General features: G+C 37.4%; 3 protein-coding genes across 3 annotated transcripts in view; 2 read left to right on the top strand and 1 right to left on the bottom strand.

Moving 5' to 3' along the window:
• LOC103522335 (glycogen debranching enzyme) overlaps nt 1-7788 on the top strand; it is a 33673-nt gene extending 25885 nt beyond the window's left edge. Inside the window, exons 25-29 of the mRNA XM_026821490.1 lie at nt 1411-1564; nt 2044-2260; nt 4028-4175; nt 6164-6355; nt 7235-7788. Of these exons, the coding sequence (XP_026677291.1) occupies nt 1411-1564; nt 2044-2260; nt 4028-4175; nt 6164-6355; nt 7235-7563 (1040 nt within the window). The 3' untranslated portion in view covers nt 7564-7788. The remainder of the gene's footprint in view (nt 1-1410; nt 1565-2043; nt 2261-4027; nt 4176-6163; nt 6356-7234) is intronic.
• Nucleotides 7789-8398: 610 nt separating this feature from the next.
• LOC113466251 (myb-like protein D) lies at nt 8399-9982 on the top strand. The gene has a single exon (XM_026821482.1). The coding sequence runs from the start codon at nt 8399-8401 to the stop codon at nt 9980-9982; it is 1584 nt and encodes a 527-aa protein (XP_026677283.1).
• Nucleotides 9983-11519: 1537 nt separating this feature from the next.
• LOC103506521 (contactin-associated protein-like 2) overlaps nt 11520-20010 on the bottom strand; it is a 31593-nt gene continuing 23102 nt past the window's right edge. Inside the window, exons 14-20 of the mRNA XM_026821475.1 lie at nt 19757-19906; nt 19294-19383; nt 19108-19235; nt 15073-15189; nt 14245-14344; nt 13943-14161; nt 11520-12362 (exon numbers count right to left, since the gene is read on the bottom strand). Coding sequence (XP_026677276.1) covers nt 12217-12362; nt 13943-14161; nt 14245-14344; nt 15073-15189; nt 19108-19235; nt 19294-19383; nt 19757-19906 — 950 coding nt within the window. The 3' untranslated portion in view covers nt 11520-12216. The remainder of the gene's footprint in view (nt 12363-13942; nt 14162-14244; nt 14345-15072; nt 15190-19107; nt 19236-19293; nt 19384-19756; nt 19907-20010) is intronic.

Below are 20010 nucleotides of genomic sequence, written 5' to 3'. Positions count from 1 at the left end.
CTGCTATAATCCTATCAAAACCTTAGCAGTTAAAATACCCTACCAGGAAGATTGACCTGGAGAAAATATTTTTGAATTGATAATTTGATACCAACCCTTCCAGACACCAATCAAGCACAATGTTACTTAACCTGAGTACCTGGATATGGACATCTCGTCTACTGTGGATTACAAGGTAAGAGATGAACAAGGTTCTGTATTGCTGTGGACAGGAGGACGGGGGTTCTTATAATATACCTGGATATGGACATCTCGTCTACTGTGGATTACAAGGTAAGAGATGAACAAGGTTCTGTATTGCTGTGGACAGGAGGACGGGGGTACTTATAATATACCTGGATATGGACATCTCGTCTACTGTGGATTACAAGGCAAGAGATGAACAAGGTTCTGTATTGCTGTGGACAGGAGGACGGGGGTACTTATAATATACCTGGATATGGACATCTCGTCTACTGTGGATTACAAGGTAAGAGATGAACAAGGTTCTGTATTGCTGTGGACAGGAGGACGGGGGTACTTATAATATACCTGGATATGGACATCTCGTCTACTGTGGATTACAAGGTAAGAGATGAACAAGGTTCTGTATTGCTGTGGACAGGAGGACGGGGGTACTTATAATATACCTGGATATGGACATCTCGTCTACTGTGGATTACAAGGTAAGAGATGAACAAGGTTCTGTATTGCTGTGGACAGGAGGACGGGGGTACTTATAATATACCTGGATATGGACATCTCGTCTACTGTGGATTACAAGGTAAGAGATGAACAAGGTTCTGTATTGCTGTGGACAGGAGGACGGGGGTACTTATAATATACCTGGATATGGACATCTCGTCTACTGTGGATTACAAGGTAAGAGATGAACAAGGTTCTGTATTGCTGTGGACAGGAGGACGGGGGTACTTATAATATACCTGGATATGGACATCTCGTCTACTGTGGATTACAAGGTAAGAGATGAACAAGGTTCTGTATTGCTGTGGACAGGAGGACGGGGGTACTTATAATATACCTGGATATGGACATCTCGTCTACTGTGGATTACAAGGTAAGAGATGAACAAGGTTCTGTATTGCTGTGGACAGGAGGACGGGGGTACTTATAATATACCTGGATATGGACATCTCGTCTACTGTGGATTATTTTCTTTTAATCCCACAAGTGCAGTTACTAATGCATTGGACTTAAAACCGACTGTACTATTGTCCGAACCTCTGAATAAAGTGACAATTAGGTCAGAAGAAGATCATTTGTAAGATGGGATATAGGATATACTTGGGATATAGCAAATTTAGGGCTGCCTGGAAGAGACTGACATACGCCGACCTTATTTAAATAGGAAAAGGCTAGGAAGGAGAAGAATTTAGCACTTTAGCAATGTCCAGCGTGTAGATTATTCAGATGGTTTCTGCAGTGTTGCAACATGTGTTACATTATTTCCCATTTCCCCAGGGTTGCCACATTTCTCCACGGGTTACATGAGGAACTGGGGCCGAGACACATTCATAGCACTACGAGGATTATTCCTTCTCACTGGAAGATATCAGGAGGCCAGGTACATAAAACGTCCCGGGTTCGATTTCCAGTGGGGTCGATTTTTTTTGCATTTGTACTTCGGGGTGTACTCAGCCTCGCAAGGACAATTGAGTGAGTAGCTACTTTAATCGAGTAGCGACCAGTGGCGGCATTACTGGTGTGAAAGGAACATTACCAATGTAGTAATCCGTAATTTGCACAAAAGTTGTAGAAAGTCTCTGCTTTACCACAAATTATTCTTTCTTTTGTTGGTTTAAGCCTTTGGAGCCGAAAACACATCATTTGGTTTCATATTCCTCAAAAGTCTTGATTCACACAATCTTTCCACCTTTTTTTCAGTCTCCCTCGCCCTTTTCTCCCCCTCACTTCCAGTCTCTCAACTCTTTTTCTTATATACCTCTCATATCTTCTTTCAACCATACCACTGCAGCCTCTGCTCCTGAATCTTCCCCAGGTTTACACTCTCATGTTAACATGTACTTTGACATGTACTTTCAGGTTCATAATCCTAGGGTTCGCTGGTACACTGCGTCATGGCTTGATTCCCAATCTACTAGACGGTGGATACAAGGCTCGCTATAACTGCAGAGACGCTGTCTGGTGGTGGCTCTATACACTACAATGTTATGTACGGGAGGCACCTAATGGCATAGCTATACTACAGGATAAAGTCAATAGACTCTACCCTGAAGATGATGATGAGGCTACCTCTGTGGTGAGTACAACAAGGGTTAAAGTCAATAGACTCTATCCTGGAGATGATGATGAAGCTACATCTGTGGTGAGTACATCAAGGGTTAAAGTGAATAGACTCTATCCTGGAGATGATGATGAAGCTAACTCTATGGTGAGTACATCAAGGGTTAAAGTGAATAGACTCTATCCTGGAGATGATGATGAAGCTACCCCTGTGGTGAGTACATCAAGGGTTAAAGTGAATAGACTCTATCCTGGAGATCATGATGAAGCTACCTCTGTGGTGAGTAGATCAAGGGTTAAAGTGAATAGACTCTATCCTGGAGATGATGATGAAGCTACCTCTGTGGTGAGTACATCAAGGGTTAAAGTGAATAGACTCTATCCTGGAGATCATGATGAAGCTACCACTGTGGTGAGTACATCAAGGGTTAAAGTGAATAGACTCTATCCTGGATATGATGATGAAGCTACCTCTGTGGTGAGTACATCAAGGGTTAAAAGTTAAGCCATGCGCCCTGAAATAGGATATTTACACCTGTGGGCAATAAAAAATCAACACTTAGCTTTTAAATATGTACCTAAATAGTTTTTCATCGAGGGAAATGTAACAACGGAGGTCTTGTCTTATCGTCCAAAAATCAAGGTTGATGATGGACTCTATCCTGAAGATGATGATGAGGCTACCTCTGTGGTGAGTACAACAAGGGTTAAAGTGTTTGGTGGTGGCTCTATACACTACAATGTTATGTACGGGAGGCACCTAATGGCATAGCTATACTACAGGATAAAGTCAATAGACTCTATCCTGAAGATGATGATGAGGCTACCTCTGTGGTGAGTACAACAAGGGTTAAAGTGAATAGATTCTATCCTGGAGATGATGATGAAGCTACCTCTGTGGTGAGTACAACAAGGGGTAAAGTGAATAGACTCTATCCTGGAGATGATGATGATGAAGCTACCTCTGTGGTGAGTACAACAAGGGGTAAAGTGAATAGACTCTATCCTGGAGATGATGATGATGATGATGATGATGAAGCTACCTCTGTGGTGAGTACAACAAGGGGTAAAGTGAATAGACTCTATCCTGGAGATGATGATGATGATGATGATGAAGCTACCTCTGTGGTGAGTACAACAAGGGCAAGGGGTAAAGTGAATAGACTCTATCCTGGAGATGATGATGATGATGAAGCTACCTCTGTGGTGAGTACATCAAGGGTTAAAGTGAATAGACTCAAGGGTTAAAAGTTAAGCCATGCGCCCTAAAATGGGATATTTACACCTGTGGGCAATAAAAAATCAACAGTTAGCTTTTAAATATGTATCTAAATAGTTTTTGATCGAGGGAAATGTAACAACGGAGGTCTTGTCTTATCGTCCAAAAATCAAAGAGCGAAGGAGGATAGGATAGGGGAAAGTTAGAATGGAACCCGCGACCTAGCGCTTACAAGGCAGACGCGCTACCTTCCAATCGAACTAGGCTGGCAAACATATTGAAAATTCAAAAAGTAAATAGACTTTGTTTCACTCTTGTTGTTGTGTTTCAGGATCAGCTCCTGTACGAAGTAGGCTGGCAAACATATTGAAAATTCAAAAAGTAAACAGACTTTGTTTCACTCTTGTTGTTGTGTTTCAGGATCAACTCCTGTACGAAGTAAGGAACCCGCGACCTAGCGCTTACAAGGCAGACGCGCTACCTTCCAATCGATCTAGGCTGGCAAACATATTGAAAATTCAAAAAGTAAACAGACTTTGTTTCACTCTTGTTGTTGTGTTTCAGGATCAACTCCTGTACGAAGTAGTACAGGAGGCTGTAGAGAGACATTTCCAGGGTGTTGTATTCAGAGAGCGGAATGCAGGAACCGCTATTGATGCTCATATGGTATCACAAGGCTTCGACAATCAGATAGGAGTTCATCCCGTTACAGGTACATATTGAATATTACTATGTTTTTCAGCAAGTTATAGTCACTACTCAGAGCGTGAATGAACCCTGTCCAGTGTAGTAATTTGGTAATAGTTCAAATGAAAACTTCTTTTTCCTCGTGTTGTATTCAGAGAGCGGAATGCAGGAACTGCTATTGATGCTCATATGGTATCACAAGGCTTCGACAATCAGATAGGAGTTCATCCTGTTACAGGTACATATTGAATATTACTATGTTTTCCAGCAAGTTATAGTCACTACTCAGAGCGTGAATGAACCTTGTCCAGTGTAGTAATTTGGTAATAGTTCAAATGAAAACTTCTTTTTCCTCGCCTTTTCCCATGTACAGACGGAGTTGGCGTTTTTCGTCAGCCTTCCAATCAGCCCCAACTAGGGTGATTGCTTTGGCAGACATTTTGCTACAAATTTTACAAATGGACGCCCTTCCCACTCAACCTTTGCTATTTCTTTATCAAGGGAAATTTCAAGCTAGTCTCCATGTTTAAAGTCACCCAGCCAGCAGACATCTTCCTCTTACATAATTATGGCTATTTCTTTATCAAGGGAAATTTCAAGCTAGTCTCCATGTTTAAAGTCACCCAGCCAGCAGACATCTTCCTCTTACATAATTATGAGCGGTCAAACTTTCTTGACTTGGCGGGGCGGAGCGCTACCGCGCTCCTTAATATAACGATTCATCATAAAATATAGCTTCTGATTTTATTTTCTTATCGTCATCACTTAGGTTTCGTGTTTGGTGGAAACCAATGGAACTGTGGCACCTGGATGGATAAGATGGGATCTAGTCAACGTGCAGGGAACAAGGGTAGACCCGCTACACCACGTGAGATGATGATGATGAAGCTACCTCTGTGGTGAGTACAACAAGGGGTAAAGTGAATAGACTCTATCCTGGAAATGGAACTGTGGCACCTGGATGGATAAGATGGGATCTAGTCAACGTGCAGGGAACAAGGGTAGACCCGCTACACCACGTCTTTTTCCTCGCCTTTTCCCGTGTACAGACGGAGTTGGCGTTTTTCGTCAGCCTTCCAATCAGCCCCAACTAGGGTGATTGCTTTGGCTGACATTTTGCTACAAATTTTACGAGTGGACGCCCTTCCCACTCAACCTTTGCTATTTCTTTATCAAGGGAAATTTCAAGCTAGTCTCCATGTTTAAAGTCACCCAGCCAGCAGACATCTTCCTCTTACATAATTATGATATAACGATTCATCATATCGAGGGAAATGTAACAACGGAGGTCTTGTCTTATCGTCCAAAAATCAAAGAGCGAAGGAGGATAGGATAGGGGAAAGTTAGAATGGAACCCGCGACCTAGCGCTTACAAGGCAGACGCGCTACCTTCCAATCGAACTAGGCTGGCAAACATATTGAAAATTCAAAAAGTAAATAGACTTTGTTTCACTCTTGTTGTTGTGTTTCAGGATCAGCTCCTGTACGAAGTAGTACAGGAGGCTGTAGAGAGACATTTCCAGGGTGTTGTATTCAGAGAGCGGAATGCAGGAACTGCTATTGATGCTCATATGGTATCACAAGGCTTCGACAATCAGATAGGAGTTCATCCCGTTACAGGTACATATTGAATATTACTATGTTTTTCAGCAAGTTATAGTCACTACTCAGAGCGTGAATGAACCCTGTCCAGTGTAGTAATTTGGTAATAGTTCAAATGAAAACTTCTTTTTCCTCGCCTTTTCCCGTGTACAGACGGAGTTGGCGTTTTTCGTCAGCCTTCCAATCAGCCCCAACTAGGGTGATTGCTTTGGCTGACATTTTGCTACAAATTTTACAAATGGACGCCCTTCCCACTCAACCTTTGCTATTTCTTTATCAAGGGAAATTTCAAGCTAGTCTCCATGTTTAAAGTCACCCAGCCAGCAGACATCTTCCTCTTACATAATTATGATATAACGATTCATCATAAAATATAGCTTCTGATTTTATTTTCTTATCGTCATCACTCAGGTTTCGTGTTTGGTGGAAACCAATGGAACTGTGGCACCTGGATGGATAAGATGGGATCTAGTCAACGTGCAGGGAACAAGGGTAGACCCGCTACACCACGTGATGGTACTGCTGTGGAGTTAGTAGGATTGAGTAAAGCTACGGTACGCTGGTTAGCTGAGATGAACAAACAAGGAGACTATCCTTACTCTGGTATGTGAACAGATGGTACTGCTGTGGAGTTAGTAGGATTGAGTAAAGCTACAGTACGCTGGTTAGCTGAGATGAACAAACAAGGAGACTATCCTTACTCTGGTAAGTGAACAGATGGTACTGCTGTGGAGTTAGTAGGATTGAGTAAAGCTATCGTACGCTGGTTAGCTGAGATGAACAAACAAGTAGACTATCCTTACTCTGGTAAGTGAACAGATAGTTTACAAACGCAAACTAGTACTAGAATAGTTATAATTATTCTAATATAAATTCAGATAAAAATAATTAATATTTTTATCAGGACAATTACGATTAATTTTTTTTTAAATTAGTGATCTTTTGGTATCACTCAGGACATCATCTTCAGAGTTCAGACCAAGATAGATGTTGACTCTATCACTTCTACTCCTGCTGTGATAGAGTCAACATCTTTCTTGGTCTGAAGATGATGTCCTGAGTGACATCGAAAGCCCACCAATTTAAAATCCTTTTTAATCGTAATTGTCCTGATAAAAATATTAATTTTTATCTGAATTTAATTTTTAAATATTCACGATTATTAAAAAAACAATTTTATTCTAATATACTTGTTATAAAGGGCAATAACTGTTCAATGACGTATAAAAATTAAAAACAATATATTTGGATATGTTCCTTTGAGTTTCTCCAATAATAACCTACTTCCCCATTTCCAACAGGTGTATCGCGTACTTGTGCCGATGGTACTCGTATATTCATATTCACAATTATTAAAAAAACAATTTTATTCTAATATACTTGTTATAAAGGGCAATAACTGTTCAATGACGTATAAAAATTAAAAATAATTAATTTGGATATGTTCCTTTTCATCAAAACCTACTTCCCCATTTCCAACAGGTGTATCGCGTACTTGTGCCGATGGTACTCGTATATTGTGGACATTTGAGGAGTGGAATGATAAGATCCAAGCTAACTTCGAGCGACACTTCTGGATTCCCTTGGCTGGAGCTCTGAGTCCTGATGAGACTCGACCTGACCTGGTGAACAGGCGTGGTATATACAAGGATAGCTACCAGGCAGCACAGGACTGGCCTGACTATCAGCTCAGATGTAACTATCCCATCGCTATGGTTGTGGTGAGTTCAGATCTTTTTTCCTTTTTAAAACGCTTTAACTATACAGACAGTAGGTCGTTCGCGCAAATACCCCTAGATTATATTAGGTAGAACAGATTGAGGGTTTTGAGGTATAGGAATCTTCAACATCATCAGGGAGGGAGGTGAGTCATTTTGTTCTGCATAGTTTGGCAATCCAAGGTTTAAAATCTTGGGGCGTGCATATCTTCAATGGAGTACTGAGGATCCTTATTGCATCATTAATTAGGTATATTTTCTTCTTTTGTTATATTGTTCCCTTATTATTTTATTTAATGGTAAAAGAAATCTGATTCTTTACTTTGTTTCCACGATAATGGGGAGGTGAGTCATTTTGTTCTGCATAGTTTGGCAATCCAAGGTTTAAAATCTTGGGGCGTGCATATCTTCAATGGAGTACTGAGGATTGCATCATTAATTAAATATATATTCTTCTTTTGTTATTGTTCCCTTATTATTTTATTTAATGGTAAAAGAAATCTGATTCTTTACTTTGTTTCCACGATAATAATTTTTAAATCTCTAAACCAGCATAATGATGTAACCAGCATATGTTTCCTCCTCTCCTGCAGGTCTGAACCGAAGGAAATACTACAGGTTATTTTTTCATTATTTTATATTTATTAGTGTTATGGGGCTACACATACTGGCGTTTTCTATTAGATATCTATCAAAAGGTTTATCAATGACAAAGCGTATGAACTATCAAAAGGTTGCCAGATATTATTTTTTACTTTCTATTACCCTTACGTATAGGGAACCTATACAAGGTAATGAGAAAGTATTGCAATCGGTCCAAATTTTCAAAATCGGGAAATGAGTGGAAATATCCGTTTTGAGGTCCCCTGATTCCAAAAAAGTGGTTTTTAGCCCAAGTATTGATGAACACAAGGAAACATTAGACAGGATGAATACAAACCCTGACATGGGAACACAGACAGAAACCACACTAGCAAGTGAAATTGTAGATAGAAGAGAGAATCAAGCGAAGAAACAAAGAGATCCAATGATGAATGATAATGTTAATAATAATAATAATATTAAAACGCAACACTTTCAACTCATACAAGAGATGAGAAACATACAAAATCAAACAAAACGAGAAGTAAGCGGAGGAGTGAGGGAACATAAAACCAATGAGGAAATGAAAAGTCAAACCAGAGAAATTAATAAAACTAATCTTAATGAAATCAACAAGAACATAAAGACCAAGAGTGATAAGGAAGATAACAAAGTCACCAAGAGTGGAAAACTTCAAGAAATACATAAAGAATCAGAATATGTCTTAGAGCATGAAGAAAGCAAACAAACGAAACTCCACAAACAATACAACCTACAAAAACATGTATTGAAAACACAAGCTACAATCGAACATGTAGAAACGGTACATGAAAACAAAGAAAGTAATGCTAACGTCAGTGTAAGAAATGAACATGATACAAGAATTCATAGAAGAATCAATATGCATCATAGGCATGCTTCCATCAGTCAAAACATCTCAAGTTCACACGCAGAACTGTTCCCCATTGTAGCAAAACCTAACGAAAAGATTATTAAAATATTAGACTCCTCCCATTTTGTGATCACTAAAGACAGTCTATTAAATAAACCTCATGATGTGCAATCTGAGATGGACAATTCTCAATTGAACAGAGAATGTGGTCGGGAACAAATCCAGATTATATCACACAAGAGACAAGATACAAATAAAGAAGATAGGATACAAGACAATCTAGAAAGAAAACCTAATGTAGAACCCACTATAATAAATAATAATAATGTAGACCCATGTGAATATGAAAGCATGGCGCATGAAATCTTAAGAAGTATTGATAACATCCAGAGCAAGGAAACACAGGAGAAGTATGAGAAAATAGATGAGGAGATTGATGTTGATCACGGGAAAACAATAGCAACGAGTAGAACACTACGTGTGAACAAGCCTGGTGTACATGAAACCCATCTAACAGACAATGAACAAGTAGAACGAGCGGAACTACAGCTGTCAGTAAGAAACCTACAAACACAAGTAGAAATACGTCAACATTCTACAATACCACAGGATGAAACTAACGTTGAAAACAAGAAAAAGACAAATAAGAGCAGCGAGGAGAATATACAAGAAGAACAATCAGGCAACATACGTTCGTCCTTGCAGGAGACAGACCAATCAGTCAAACTTTATGAAAAACAAATAGACCTGTCCACCAAACAATACCAAATACAACAAGCAAGATCACCACCGGAACAGCAAGCAACCCAATATCAACATTCTGCCATGCGAGGGGTTCGAACCAGTGCCTCCACAGTAACGAAGCTGAGTAAGTCCTCTATCCAGGAGGACATGTTAGAGATCTGGCTGGATCATCAGAAGTTTCTACAGAGACATCCTGAAGATGATTCATTCTATTCCTTCATGTTTGTATTCTTCGCGGTGTTTGCGTCCTTCGTATTTGTTCTTATTGTGTATTTTGTCATGTTTGTTGTTTGAGGATCACTAACATACCTACAAAAAGTCAAATTGTACTCTCTTGAATTTAAATATTTTTTCATTATTAGGTATTTTACCCACGTTGTTTATTATTCTAATTGATACCTGTGTAGATAAAAGTCAGCTTTTACCAGATATGTAGATAATTTTGATTCAATCAATTAATACTCATTTAAGTACTTCGTTTTTAGGTTTAGGACTGTTATTTTTCCTCACCGAATATTTATTATTATTTTGATATAAAGTTTATACTCTAGATTCTAGATTTCTAGAACGAATCTCAGCCGCAGTAAAATGTGTGCCATTATAACGTGCCATCAGCTTCGTTCAATTTTTACCATCTTATATTTCTGCACTCATGTTACCTTCTTGTTATTATTATTATATTTTTATTTTTATATAAACATAAATTAAGTAGGTTAGTAATGTTATCATTTAGAATATTTAAATGAACTTATACACAACTCATTAGTAAGTACCTATTATCCCACTAGTATACTTTTCCTATTATCACCTGATTATTTCACCCTTTTCACAACGTCATTATTATTTACGTACCTATTATCCCACTAGTATACTTTTCCTATTATCACCTGATTATTTCACCCTTTTCACAACGTCATTATTATTTACTTTTTTTTTGTCCTTTTTACTTTCCTTATCCTATTGAAAGGAAAGTAATGTAATCGGGTCAAAATTTCGATGGTCAGTTTTTAGTGCCAAAACACGTTTTGAGGTCCCTAGAGCCTAAATCCGAAGTTTCAGCCATTGATCCGTGTGTGTGTCTGTCTGTGTGTCTGTCCACGTTTTGAGGTCCCTAGAGCCTAAATCCGAAGTTTCAGCCATTGGTCCGTGTGTGTGTCTGTCTGTAAACAAAATATCTCGAGAACGGTAAGAGCTAGAGACTTGAAATTTTGTATGTAGATGTGAAATGTGACAAGGATGCGACACGAAACTTTTGGTTAAGATCGGTGCAACGGTTGGCGGCATTTTACCGCTTTTTGGCGGTTTTCGGTGAAATTTAACAATATATCGGGAACGGTATGAGCTAGAGACTTGAAATTTTGTATGGAGTTTACAAATGTGACAAGGATGCAACTCAAAACGTTTGGTTGAGATAGGTGCTGCGTTTGGCGGTATTTTGACCGTTTTTTCACGGTTTTCAGCTATACCGACTAAACGGTTAGAGATATTGTAAAAGTTTGGCTATAAGAACAAGAACAAACAAAATATGCATCACTCAATAGGATGAGGAAAGGCGTGTGATGTTCACACCAGATTTTTCTTCTGTCTGAACCAAGCAACCAAGCATAAAGATAAACGCTAAGCAAAAGCCCAATTTGATCATTGTTTTTGATTTTTTTGGGACACTCATAAGTTCTGAACCGTTCTAATTGATTTCAATGAAATTGGTCAGGATTGATTCAGCTTTGTCTGTCATTTTTATCGAGAAAAGCCATTTTACTGGACCAAACATAATATAACAAATAATTAACTACACTTGTCTATTTATGTTTAAAAATAAAAACAAAATATATTTATATACATTTTTATTTTACAGGTTTACAAATTTTATATTTTTATTTCAACGAAAACATTCCGTAGAATCTACAGATAATAAAATATTTTCATCAAAAGGAGGAACAAATTTGGGATAAATAAATTTCCTACTCCAGGGCGTAGAACTTACATAGGTTCTGGTTCAATTTTCAGCGGAGTCGAAAAATTCAACTTTTTTACTTTCTATTACTACAGTATAGCGGAGCTATACTAGTAATGAAAGTATTGCAATCGGTCCAAATTTTTTTTCTTACTTTTACATATATTTTATATCAGGGTACTTTGTGAGAATAATCTAATAACCAGAGGGTTCTGCAATGGATTTGTCATTAAAGTCCAATTACCACTACAACATGTTCGATACAGCTGTACATTGTACCGAGCTGTATCGAACAGTGTACATGCAATTCACGCTTTAGTCACAACCTACGTTCAACGAACGGTCAACTTTTTTTCCGGCGATAAAATCGGAGTGAGAGTTGCACTGTAGTGAGAATTGGGCTTTACCAAATAAAACGAAAAAAAAAGTGTTTGAGATCAAAATAAATACCTAATAATAAATAACAGGGGCTTTGTGGGAACAGATAATTCCAAATTATAGATAGGTAATGAAAGTGAATACCAGTCTTGACGACAGGTCCTTTTTTCTCTGGAACTTTACTTGAATGTTGTTTTCAGTCCAGAGAAATGATGGATTCTTTACTGTTGGTCATATTGACAGGGGTGCCTAGATAACTGATCGGGTTACTATAAGTTCTGAGATGTTCGTTCAGGAAGATAGGGGTGCTAGCTCCAGGAACTTTTTTATTCACAAGCGACCCTGTAATCAGAACCATACAGAATACACGTAATTATCAAGAGATGCCAATAGTCTGTAGTCTTTCAACATTGTATTGAGTGACCATTGGTCAATAATAATAAATTGTTCTTTGAAAATTTTCTTCGAGGTAAATTGATGAAAATTTAAATTCACCATGTACGGTATGAGCTAGAGACTTGAAATTTTGTATGGAGTTTACAAATGTGACAAGGATGCAACTCAAAACGTTTGGTTGAGATAGGTGCTGCGTTTGGCGGTATTTTGACCGTTTTTTCACGGTTTTCAGCTATACCGACTAAACGGTTAGAGATATTGTAAAAGTTTGGCTATAAGAACAAGAACAAACAAAATATGCATCACTCAATAGGATGAGGAAAGGCGTGTGATGTTCACACCAGATTTTTCTTCTGTCTGAACCAAGCATAAAGATAAACGCTAAGCAAAAGCACCGACTAAACGGTTAGAGATATTGTAAAAGTTTGGCTATAAGAACAAGAACACCCAAAATAAGCATCATTCAATAGGATGAGGAAAGGCGTGTGATGTTCACACCAGATTTTTCTTCTGTCTGAACCAAGCAACCAAGCATAAAGATAAACGCTAAGCAAAAGTCCAATTTGATCATTGTTTTTGATTTTTTTGGGACACTCATAAGTTCTGAACCGTTCTAATTGATTTCAATGAAATTGGTCAGGATTGATTCAGCTTTGTCTGTCATTTTTATCGAGAAAAGCCATTTTACTGGACCAAACATAATATAACAAATAATTAACTACACTTGTCTATTTATGTTTAAAAATAAAAACAAAATATATTTATATACATTTTTATTTTACAGGTTTACAAATTTTATATTTTTATTTCAACGAAAACATTCCGTAGAATCTACAGATAATAAAATATTTTCATCAAAAGGAGGAACAAATTTGGGATAAATAAATTTCCTACTCCAGGGCGTAGAACTTACATAGGTTCTGGTTCAATTTTCAGCGGAGTCGAAAAATTCAACTTTTTTACTTTCTATTACTACAGTATAGCGGAGCTATACTAGTAATGAAAGTATTGCAATCGGTCCAATTTTTTTTTCTTACTTTTACATATGTTTTATATCAGGGTACTTTGTGAGAATAATCTAATAACCAGAGGGTTCTGCAATGGATTTGTCATTAAAGTCCAATTACCACTACAACATGTTCGATACAGCTGTATTGTGAGAATAATCTAATAACCAGAGGGTTCTGCAATGGATTTGTCATTAAAGTCCAATTACCACTACAACATGTTCGATACAGCTGTACATTGTACCGAGCTGTATCGAACAGTGTACATGCAATTCACGCTTTAGTCACAACCTACGTTCAACGAACGGTCAACTTTTTTTCCGGCGATAAAATCGGAGTGAGAGTTGCACTGTAGTGAGAATTGGGCTTTACCAAATAAAACGAATTACTTAGTTTAAAAAATTAATTCTCGTCAATCTCAGGTTTTAATTTTAACATAATACCTGTATGAGATTATGAGTGAAGAAACTCTTTCCTCTGTTATGAAATGAGACAACATAGGTCACATCATTCACATACTAATATGTTTGATACTCACAGGTTTATACGCTATCATAGTAATAGGTACAGAGGCAGTATTGATAACCGAGTCTTGGAATTTGACTGGCTGACCCTTGTGCCACATCATTGTAGTCTCTTCCTCCTTCCTCTTCTTCCATTGCAGATGATTCCGATATACATGATAGAATATAGAACATACAGCGATGATGAAGAATGAAAGGAGTATGATGAAAATCACTGCAAACACACAAACACAACATTAATCTGGAAGTTCCATTTGTATGAGATTTTGAAGGAAAAACTTTTTACTTTTCACTTACCAGTGCCTGTCTTCTCTTCCTTCACCACTACATCTTGATAGGAACTCTTGTAGGGAACTTTATCAGGGGAGTCTATAAACCAGGCAGTGTTCTCTGTAGGCTGTGGAGGAAGCACACGAGAGAACTCTTGTAGGGAACTTTATCAGGGGAGTCTATAAACCAGGCAGTGTTCTCTGTAGGCTGTGGAGGAAGCACACGAGATTATTATTTATTATTCAGGAATATCACATTCTCTCTCTCAGATTAGATTATGTCCTACATGACCTCGTAAGAAGCAAATAGAACACGTCAAATCATGAAATTCAGCATAGTGTAGGTATTATTAATCAAGGGACATAATAATTTTGTTACACGCATTCAGAACACGTCAAATCATGAAATTCAGCATAGTGTAGGTATTATTAATCAAGGGACATAATAATTTTGTTACACGCATTCATGCTTAAAATGCTTAAATGTGGCAGCGCTGCCGCAATGTTCTGCATATTGCCCCATTTTTACACAATCTATCTAATATTGATTTTTTGACGAACACTTTGATCTGTTTTTGGTGCTGTTGGGAGTTAAGCACTCCAATATGGAGTGTTTAGTTTGCTGTTCTTTGTTTTCAGCGAGCATTAATCATTTATTTCTTCTTGTGTGTATCCGCAATGTTCTGCATATTGCCCCATTTTTACACAATCTATCTAATATTGATTTTTTGACGAACACTTTGATCTGTTTTTGGTGCTGTTTGGAGTTAAGCACTCCAATATGGAGTGTTTGTTTAGTTTGCTGTTCTTTGTTTTCAGCGAGCATTAATCATTTATTTCTTCTTGGGTGTATTACGTTACCTGTAACAGGGGCAGGTGTATCAGGTTCTCTATCTCGGAATCTGACTGTAGTTCCTCCATTGAATACAATCTTCTTCACTTCAGGAACTGGTGCTTCACCTTGCTGGGAAATCTGAAATCAATATATAATAATATCACCCATGCTATAGGCTGAGATAACTGCTAACCAATAATTACTTAGTGTTCCTCCATTGAATACAATCTTCTTCACTTCAGGAACTGGTGCTTCACCTTGCTGGGAAATCTGAAATCAATATATAATAATATCACACATGCTATAGGCTGAGATAACTGCTAACCAATAATTACTTAGCAAAATAAATACCTAATAATAAATAACAGGGGCTTTGTGGGAACAGATAATTCCAAATTATAGATAGGTAATGAAAGTGAATACCAGTATTACCAGTCTTGACGACAGGTCCTTTTTTCTCTGAGTATTCAAGCCGGATAGAACTGAGAGAAAAAAGCTCTTTGCTCTCAGGTCCACTCTGTTTTTAGCCTTATAATTATGTACATGCAAGACACTGAGTACAAAGTACAAGGCACCAAATAAAACAAATATATAAAACAAAGAAATAAATACAGACAAGCGCTATGGGTATGAATGTAAGCAAGCATAAGAGAAGCGGCACCAAATAAAACAAATATATAAAACAAAGAAATAAATACAGACAAGCGCTATGGGTATGAATGTAAGCAAGCATAAGAGAAGCATTATAAGTAATATGTTCTACAGCTTTATGCTAACAAGCGTGCCAGAAGGCGCGAGAACGTCAAGAGTTCGAAGCGGCGCTCGGCCTATTAATAAAGGAAAAAACATTCACTTAACATCAAAGCTGCGTGACCAATCATTCAAATTACCCCAGTTATTATGGATTAGTACACATCTCCTCCACCAGAGTTTAGTTCATGAGACTGCCACCAGAGTGTCTGAATGTGGGGGTGTCACCTCTACCCTTACACAGGACTTGAACAATCAACATGGAAGGAAAACGAAACATTAGTATCAAATTCAGTAGGGAGGAAGAGGAAGAAAGACCAGAAAATGAAACAAAATATTTGAAATAAAGATAAAAAGAACAGAAGAGTGAGGATGGAAGAGTAAAAACACATAAATAGAAGAATATGTAGATACCTACCTAAATAGACTCACATACAGTCAAATGAAGGTTTGGTTAAATGAGAATAATTATAGCGATTTGACTAATTAAGAATTTTAGATAAACAAGACCAGAAAACGAAACAAAATATTTGAAATAAACATAAAAAAAAAAAAAAACAGAAGAGTGAGGAGGATGGAAGAATGAAAACACATAAATACAAGAATATGTAGAAATCTACCTAAATGACTCTCACATACAGTCAAATAATGAAGGTTTGGTTAAATGAGAATAATTATAGCGATTTGACTAATTAAGAATTTTAGATAAAGCGACACATACAGGGTAACTTTTGCATTAAACGTCGTATTGCTGTACAACATAAAATGACCACATATGTAAATATAAATTATCAGAAACATAACAACAACCAGGAACATTGAATAACATTGATATCGACATTATAATAGCTTACCAAAACATCGTATACTGCGCTGTGTCTACTAGGAAACAGTTGATAGGGAAACTATTCAATTGACTTTGACAAAAGATTTTTCATATTGATGGTAGACTTGGTAACTTTGTGAAGGTTCATTTTAAGTAGGTATCTAAATATGAAAATAACTTTTACTCTTCACTGGTTTTTGAAGAGTAAAAGTTATTTTCATATTTAGATACCTACTTAAAAGATTTTTCGACGAAATTCCAAATCAGAACAAAAATCTGATGCGTTTTGTAAAATAACTTGGTGGCGGTTAGTTAGTACGGTTCCTTCTACTAGGAAACAGTTGATAGGGAAACTATTCAATTAACTTTGACAAAAGATTTTTCGACGAAATTCCAAATCAGAACAAAGAAATCAGATGCTCGGTGGTGGTTAGTACGGTTCCCACTAATACTGAACCCGTACCCGAATCTCCTAATAGGTAACGGATAAAATATTCAATGATGGAACTAAGAACCCATTTTTTCCCCACTCGGTGCTTTAACACCATTCGCGCAGCGCCCGACATAGCGTAGACAATGGAGCAGTTACAAATGGGTAAAAATTATAAATAAATGGTCGATTCCTATGTAAAGAGTTGGGAAAAATCCAAATCTGAGGTCAAAACTCCGAAAAAATAGCTGTAAAATATCGAAAATTCAATTTTTATTTTCCGTTCTAATGAAAAGAGTTCGAAAATGTGTGACGTCAGACGCAGTTGTTATTTTCGTCCGTTAGGTAGCGCCACTATGCAAGCGCACTAGCGGAGGAGCAGAAAGAAACGTATGCGCACAAACACATTAATGCATTGCCTGCGAGGGAGCTTTGCTCGGGACATTTGTCATCGCCTATGGGAGCGATGCCGTGATGTCAAAGTTCACGATTTACCGGTATTTTTTACATCAATTTATCTCGGGATCTAGAAGTCGTAGAAGAAAAAGAAAAATTCCGTTGGTCCTCATTTTTTTTGCTCTATGACTTTGAAACATCACCCAAATAAGCGCAACTGATCTAGAGGAGCAGAAAGAAATGCGCAGAAACGTATGCGCACAAACACATTAATGCATTGCCTGCGAGGGAGCTTTGCTCGGGACATTTGATATGACGTCATCGCCTACGGGAGCGATGCCGTGACTTTAAAGTTCACGATTTACCGGTGTTTTTTAAATCAATTTATCTCGGGATCTAGAAGTCGTAGAAGAAAAAGAAAAATTCCGTTGGTCCTCATTTTTCTTGCTCTATGACTTTGAAACATCACCCAAATAAGCGCAACTGATCTATTGAAAAGTTTGCCCCCCCCTCTCTTTCTCTCTCTCTCTCTCTCTCTCACACACACACACACACACACACACCATTTATTGAACTGAATAAGAAAGACTAATACCTAGAGAATAGTTATAGGAAAGTAAACCAGATGAGAAATACAGATCATTCGTTAGGATAAATACAATGGAAACTACAAGGAGAGACAATGCAAAAGGAGTTGCAACTGATCTATTGAAAAGTTTGCCCCCCCCCCTCTTTTTCTCACACACACACACCATTTATTGAACTGAATAAGAAAGACTAATACCTAGAGAATATAGGAAAGTAAACCAGATGAGAAATATAGAATTATAGATCATTCGTTAGGATAAATACAATGGAAACTACAAGGAGAGACAACGCAAAAGGAATGTTGACTGGTAATTTCCATGGTAAAAGCTCTTTAGCTCCGATGGAATCACACCCAAACCAGTTTGGAAGAAAGAAAAAATAAAATTAATTCCATAAAATAAAATTAATCAACTTTAGTTTTGCAAAGGAAAACCACATCCTTGTTCGTTTAATTGCTGGAATAAAAAAAAGCATTCAAATAAAAATTAAAAATCATGAGAATAAGATATCTATTCTAGAGACTAGGAAGGCATTAAATCTCGGACAAACACATTTCAGCACCAAAAAATCAATGGCCGAGATTATAAATAAAATCACCATTATTGAAAATAATAATTCCCCCTTTTAGAATAAATCATGAGAATAAGATATCTATTCTAGAGACTAGGAAGGCATTAAATCTCGGACAAACACATTTCAGCACCAAAAAATCAATGGCCGGGATTATAAATATAATCACCATTATTGAAAATAATAATTCCCCTTTTAGAATGACCGATCTAAATAACGAAAGTAAAAAATAAAAGTTTGTTAATATTTTTGCCTTCACGGAGAAAGTAAGCAAGTTTCGTGAAAAAATGAGCATCGGAAGTCCCAAGTCTTTTGTCGTTCGTGAAGGAAAATGCAAAAAAAAATCTTAAAAGGGAAACAGACAACCCATCAACTATAATGTTAGTTCCAGCTCTGTTATTAAATAATGTAATAATTCCAAACACAGTTCATTAACTCAAACATGATTCAAGTGTTACAAATCTACTTCACTACAAGATACTAGCGGTGCTCTCACCTCTTTCTGTTCATCTTCTTCATTTTCTTCTTGTTTATCTTCTGATTCCTCCTCTATCGTTTCTTCCTCTCGTTCCTCCTTATCTAGTTGAGGTTCCTCCTCGTTTATTTGGTTGCTATCTTCACGCTCTAGATTACATTTGAGAAGTTGTTCATCTTCAAGAACTTCCAGATCTTCTTCTTCCGCCTCTTTGATTGGATCGCAAGACAGTTTCCTTTGATCTGAGGGGAAAAGTAGAACACGTCGGTGCTGGAGGACGCTGTGGGGACATCACCTCTGTGGAACAAATGAGAAAAGACAATGTTACCTATCCATCTTAGATTATATCGGAAGATTCGGAAGTATCTTTCTAAGGATAGTTATTCCTATCATTCACATGGAGTATGGCAGTATGGTTTCATTCACATGTTTACTTGTTTACCTTTGTCTGGATTAAGCCAGGGTTTATTAGAGTAGCTAGTGAGTAGTTGAACACCATAGGGTACGGAGTTATTCTTATCATTCACATGGAGTATAATTTCATTCACATGTTTACCTTTGTCTGAATTAAGCCAGGGTTTATTAGAGTAGCTAGTGAGTAGTTGAACACCATAGGGTACGGAGTTATTCCTATCATTCACATGGAGTATGGTTTCATTCACATGTTTACCTTTGTCTGGATTAAGCCAGGGTTTATTAGAGTAGCTAGTGAGTAGTAGAACACCATAGGGTACGGAGTTATTCTTATCATTCACATGGAGTATGGTTTCATTAGGATGACGGATAAGAGCTAGCTGAACTGAAATACCATTGCTCAAATCTGAAATCAATAGAAGATAAACGTTAACGAAAATTTTAATAATCAGAACAATAATAAATTAAGATGCTTTTGTTAAAATATTTACAATGAAAGCAAAGCGTCGT

Source organism: Diaphorina citri, unplaced genomic scaffold (assembly GCF_000475195.1).
Source record: "Diaphorina citri unplaced genomic scaffold, Diaci psyllid genome assembly version 1.1 scaffold12, whole genome shotgun sequence".
NCBI classification, from domain to species: Eukaryota; Metazoa; Arthropoda; class Insecta; order Hemiptera; family Psyllidae; genus Diaphorina; species Diaphorina citri.
The sequence above is the reverse complement of the archived record's forward strand: the minus strand, read 5'-3'. Positions and strand labels throughout refer to the sequence as shown.

Bases quoted from the DNA above. Each gene is read 5' to 3' on its own strand.
- LOC113466251 (XM_026821482.1), top strand. From the start codon at position 8,399: ATGAATACAAACCCTGACATGGGAACACAGACAGAAACCACACTAGCA.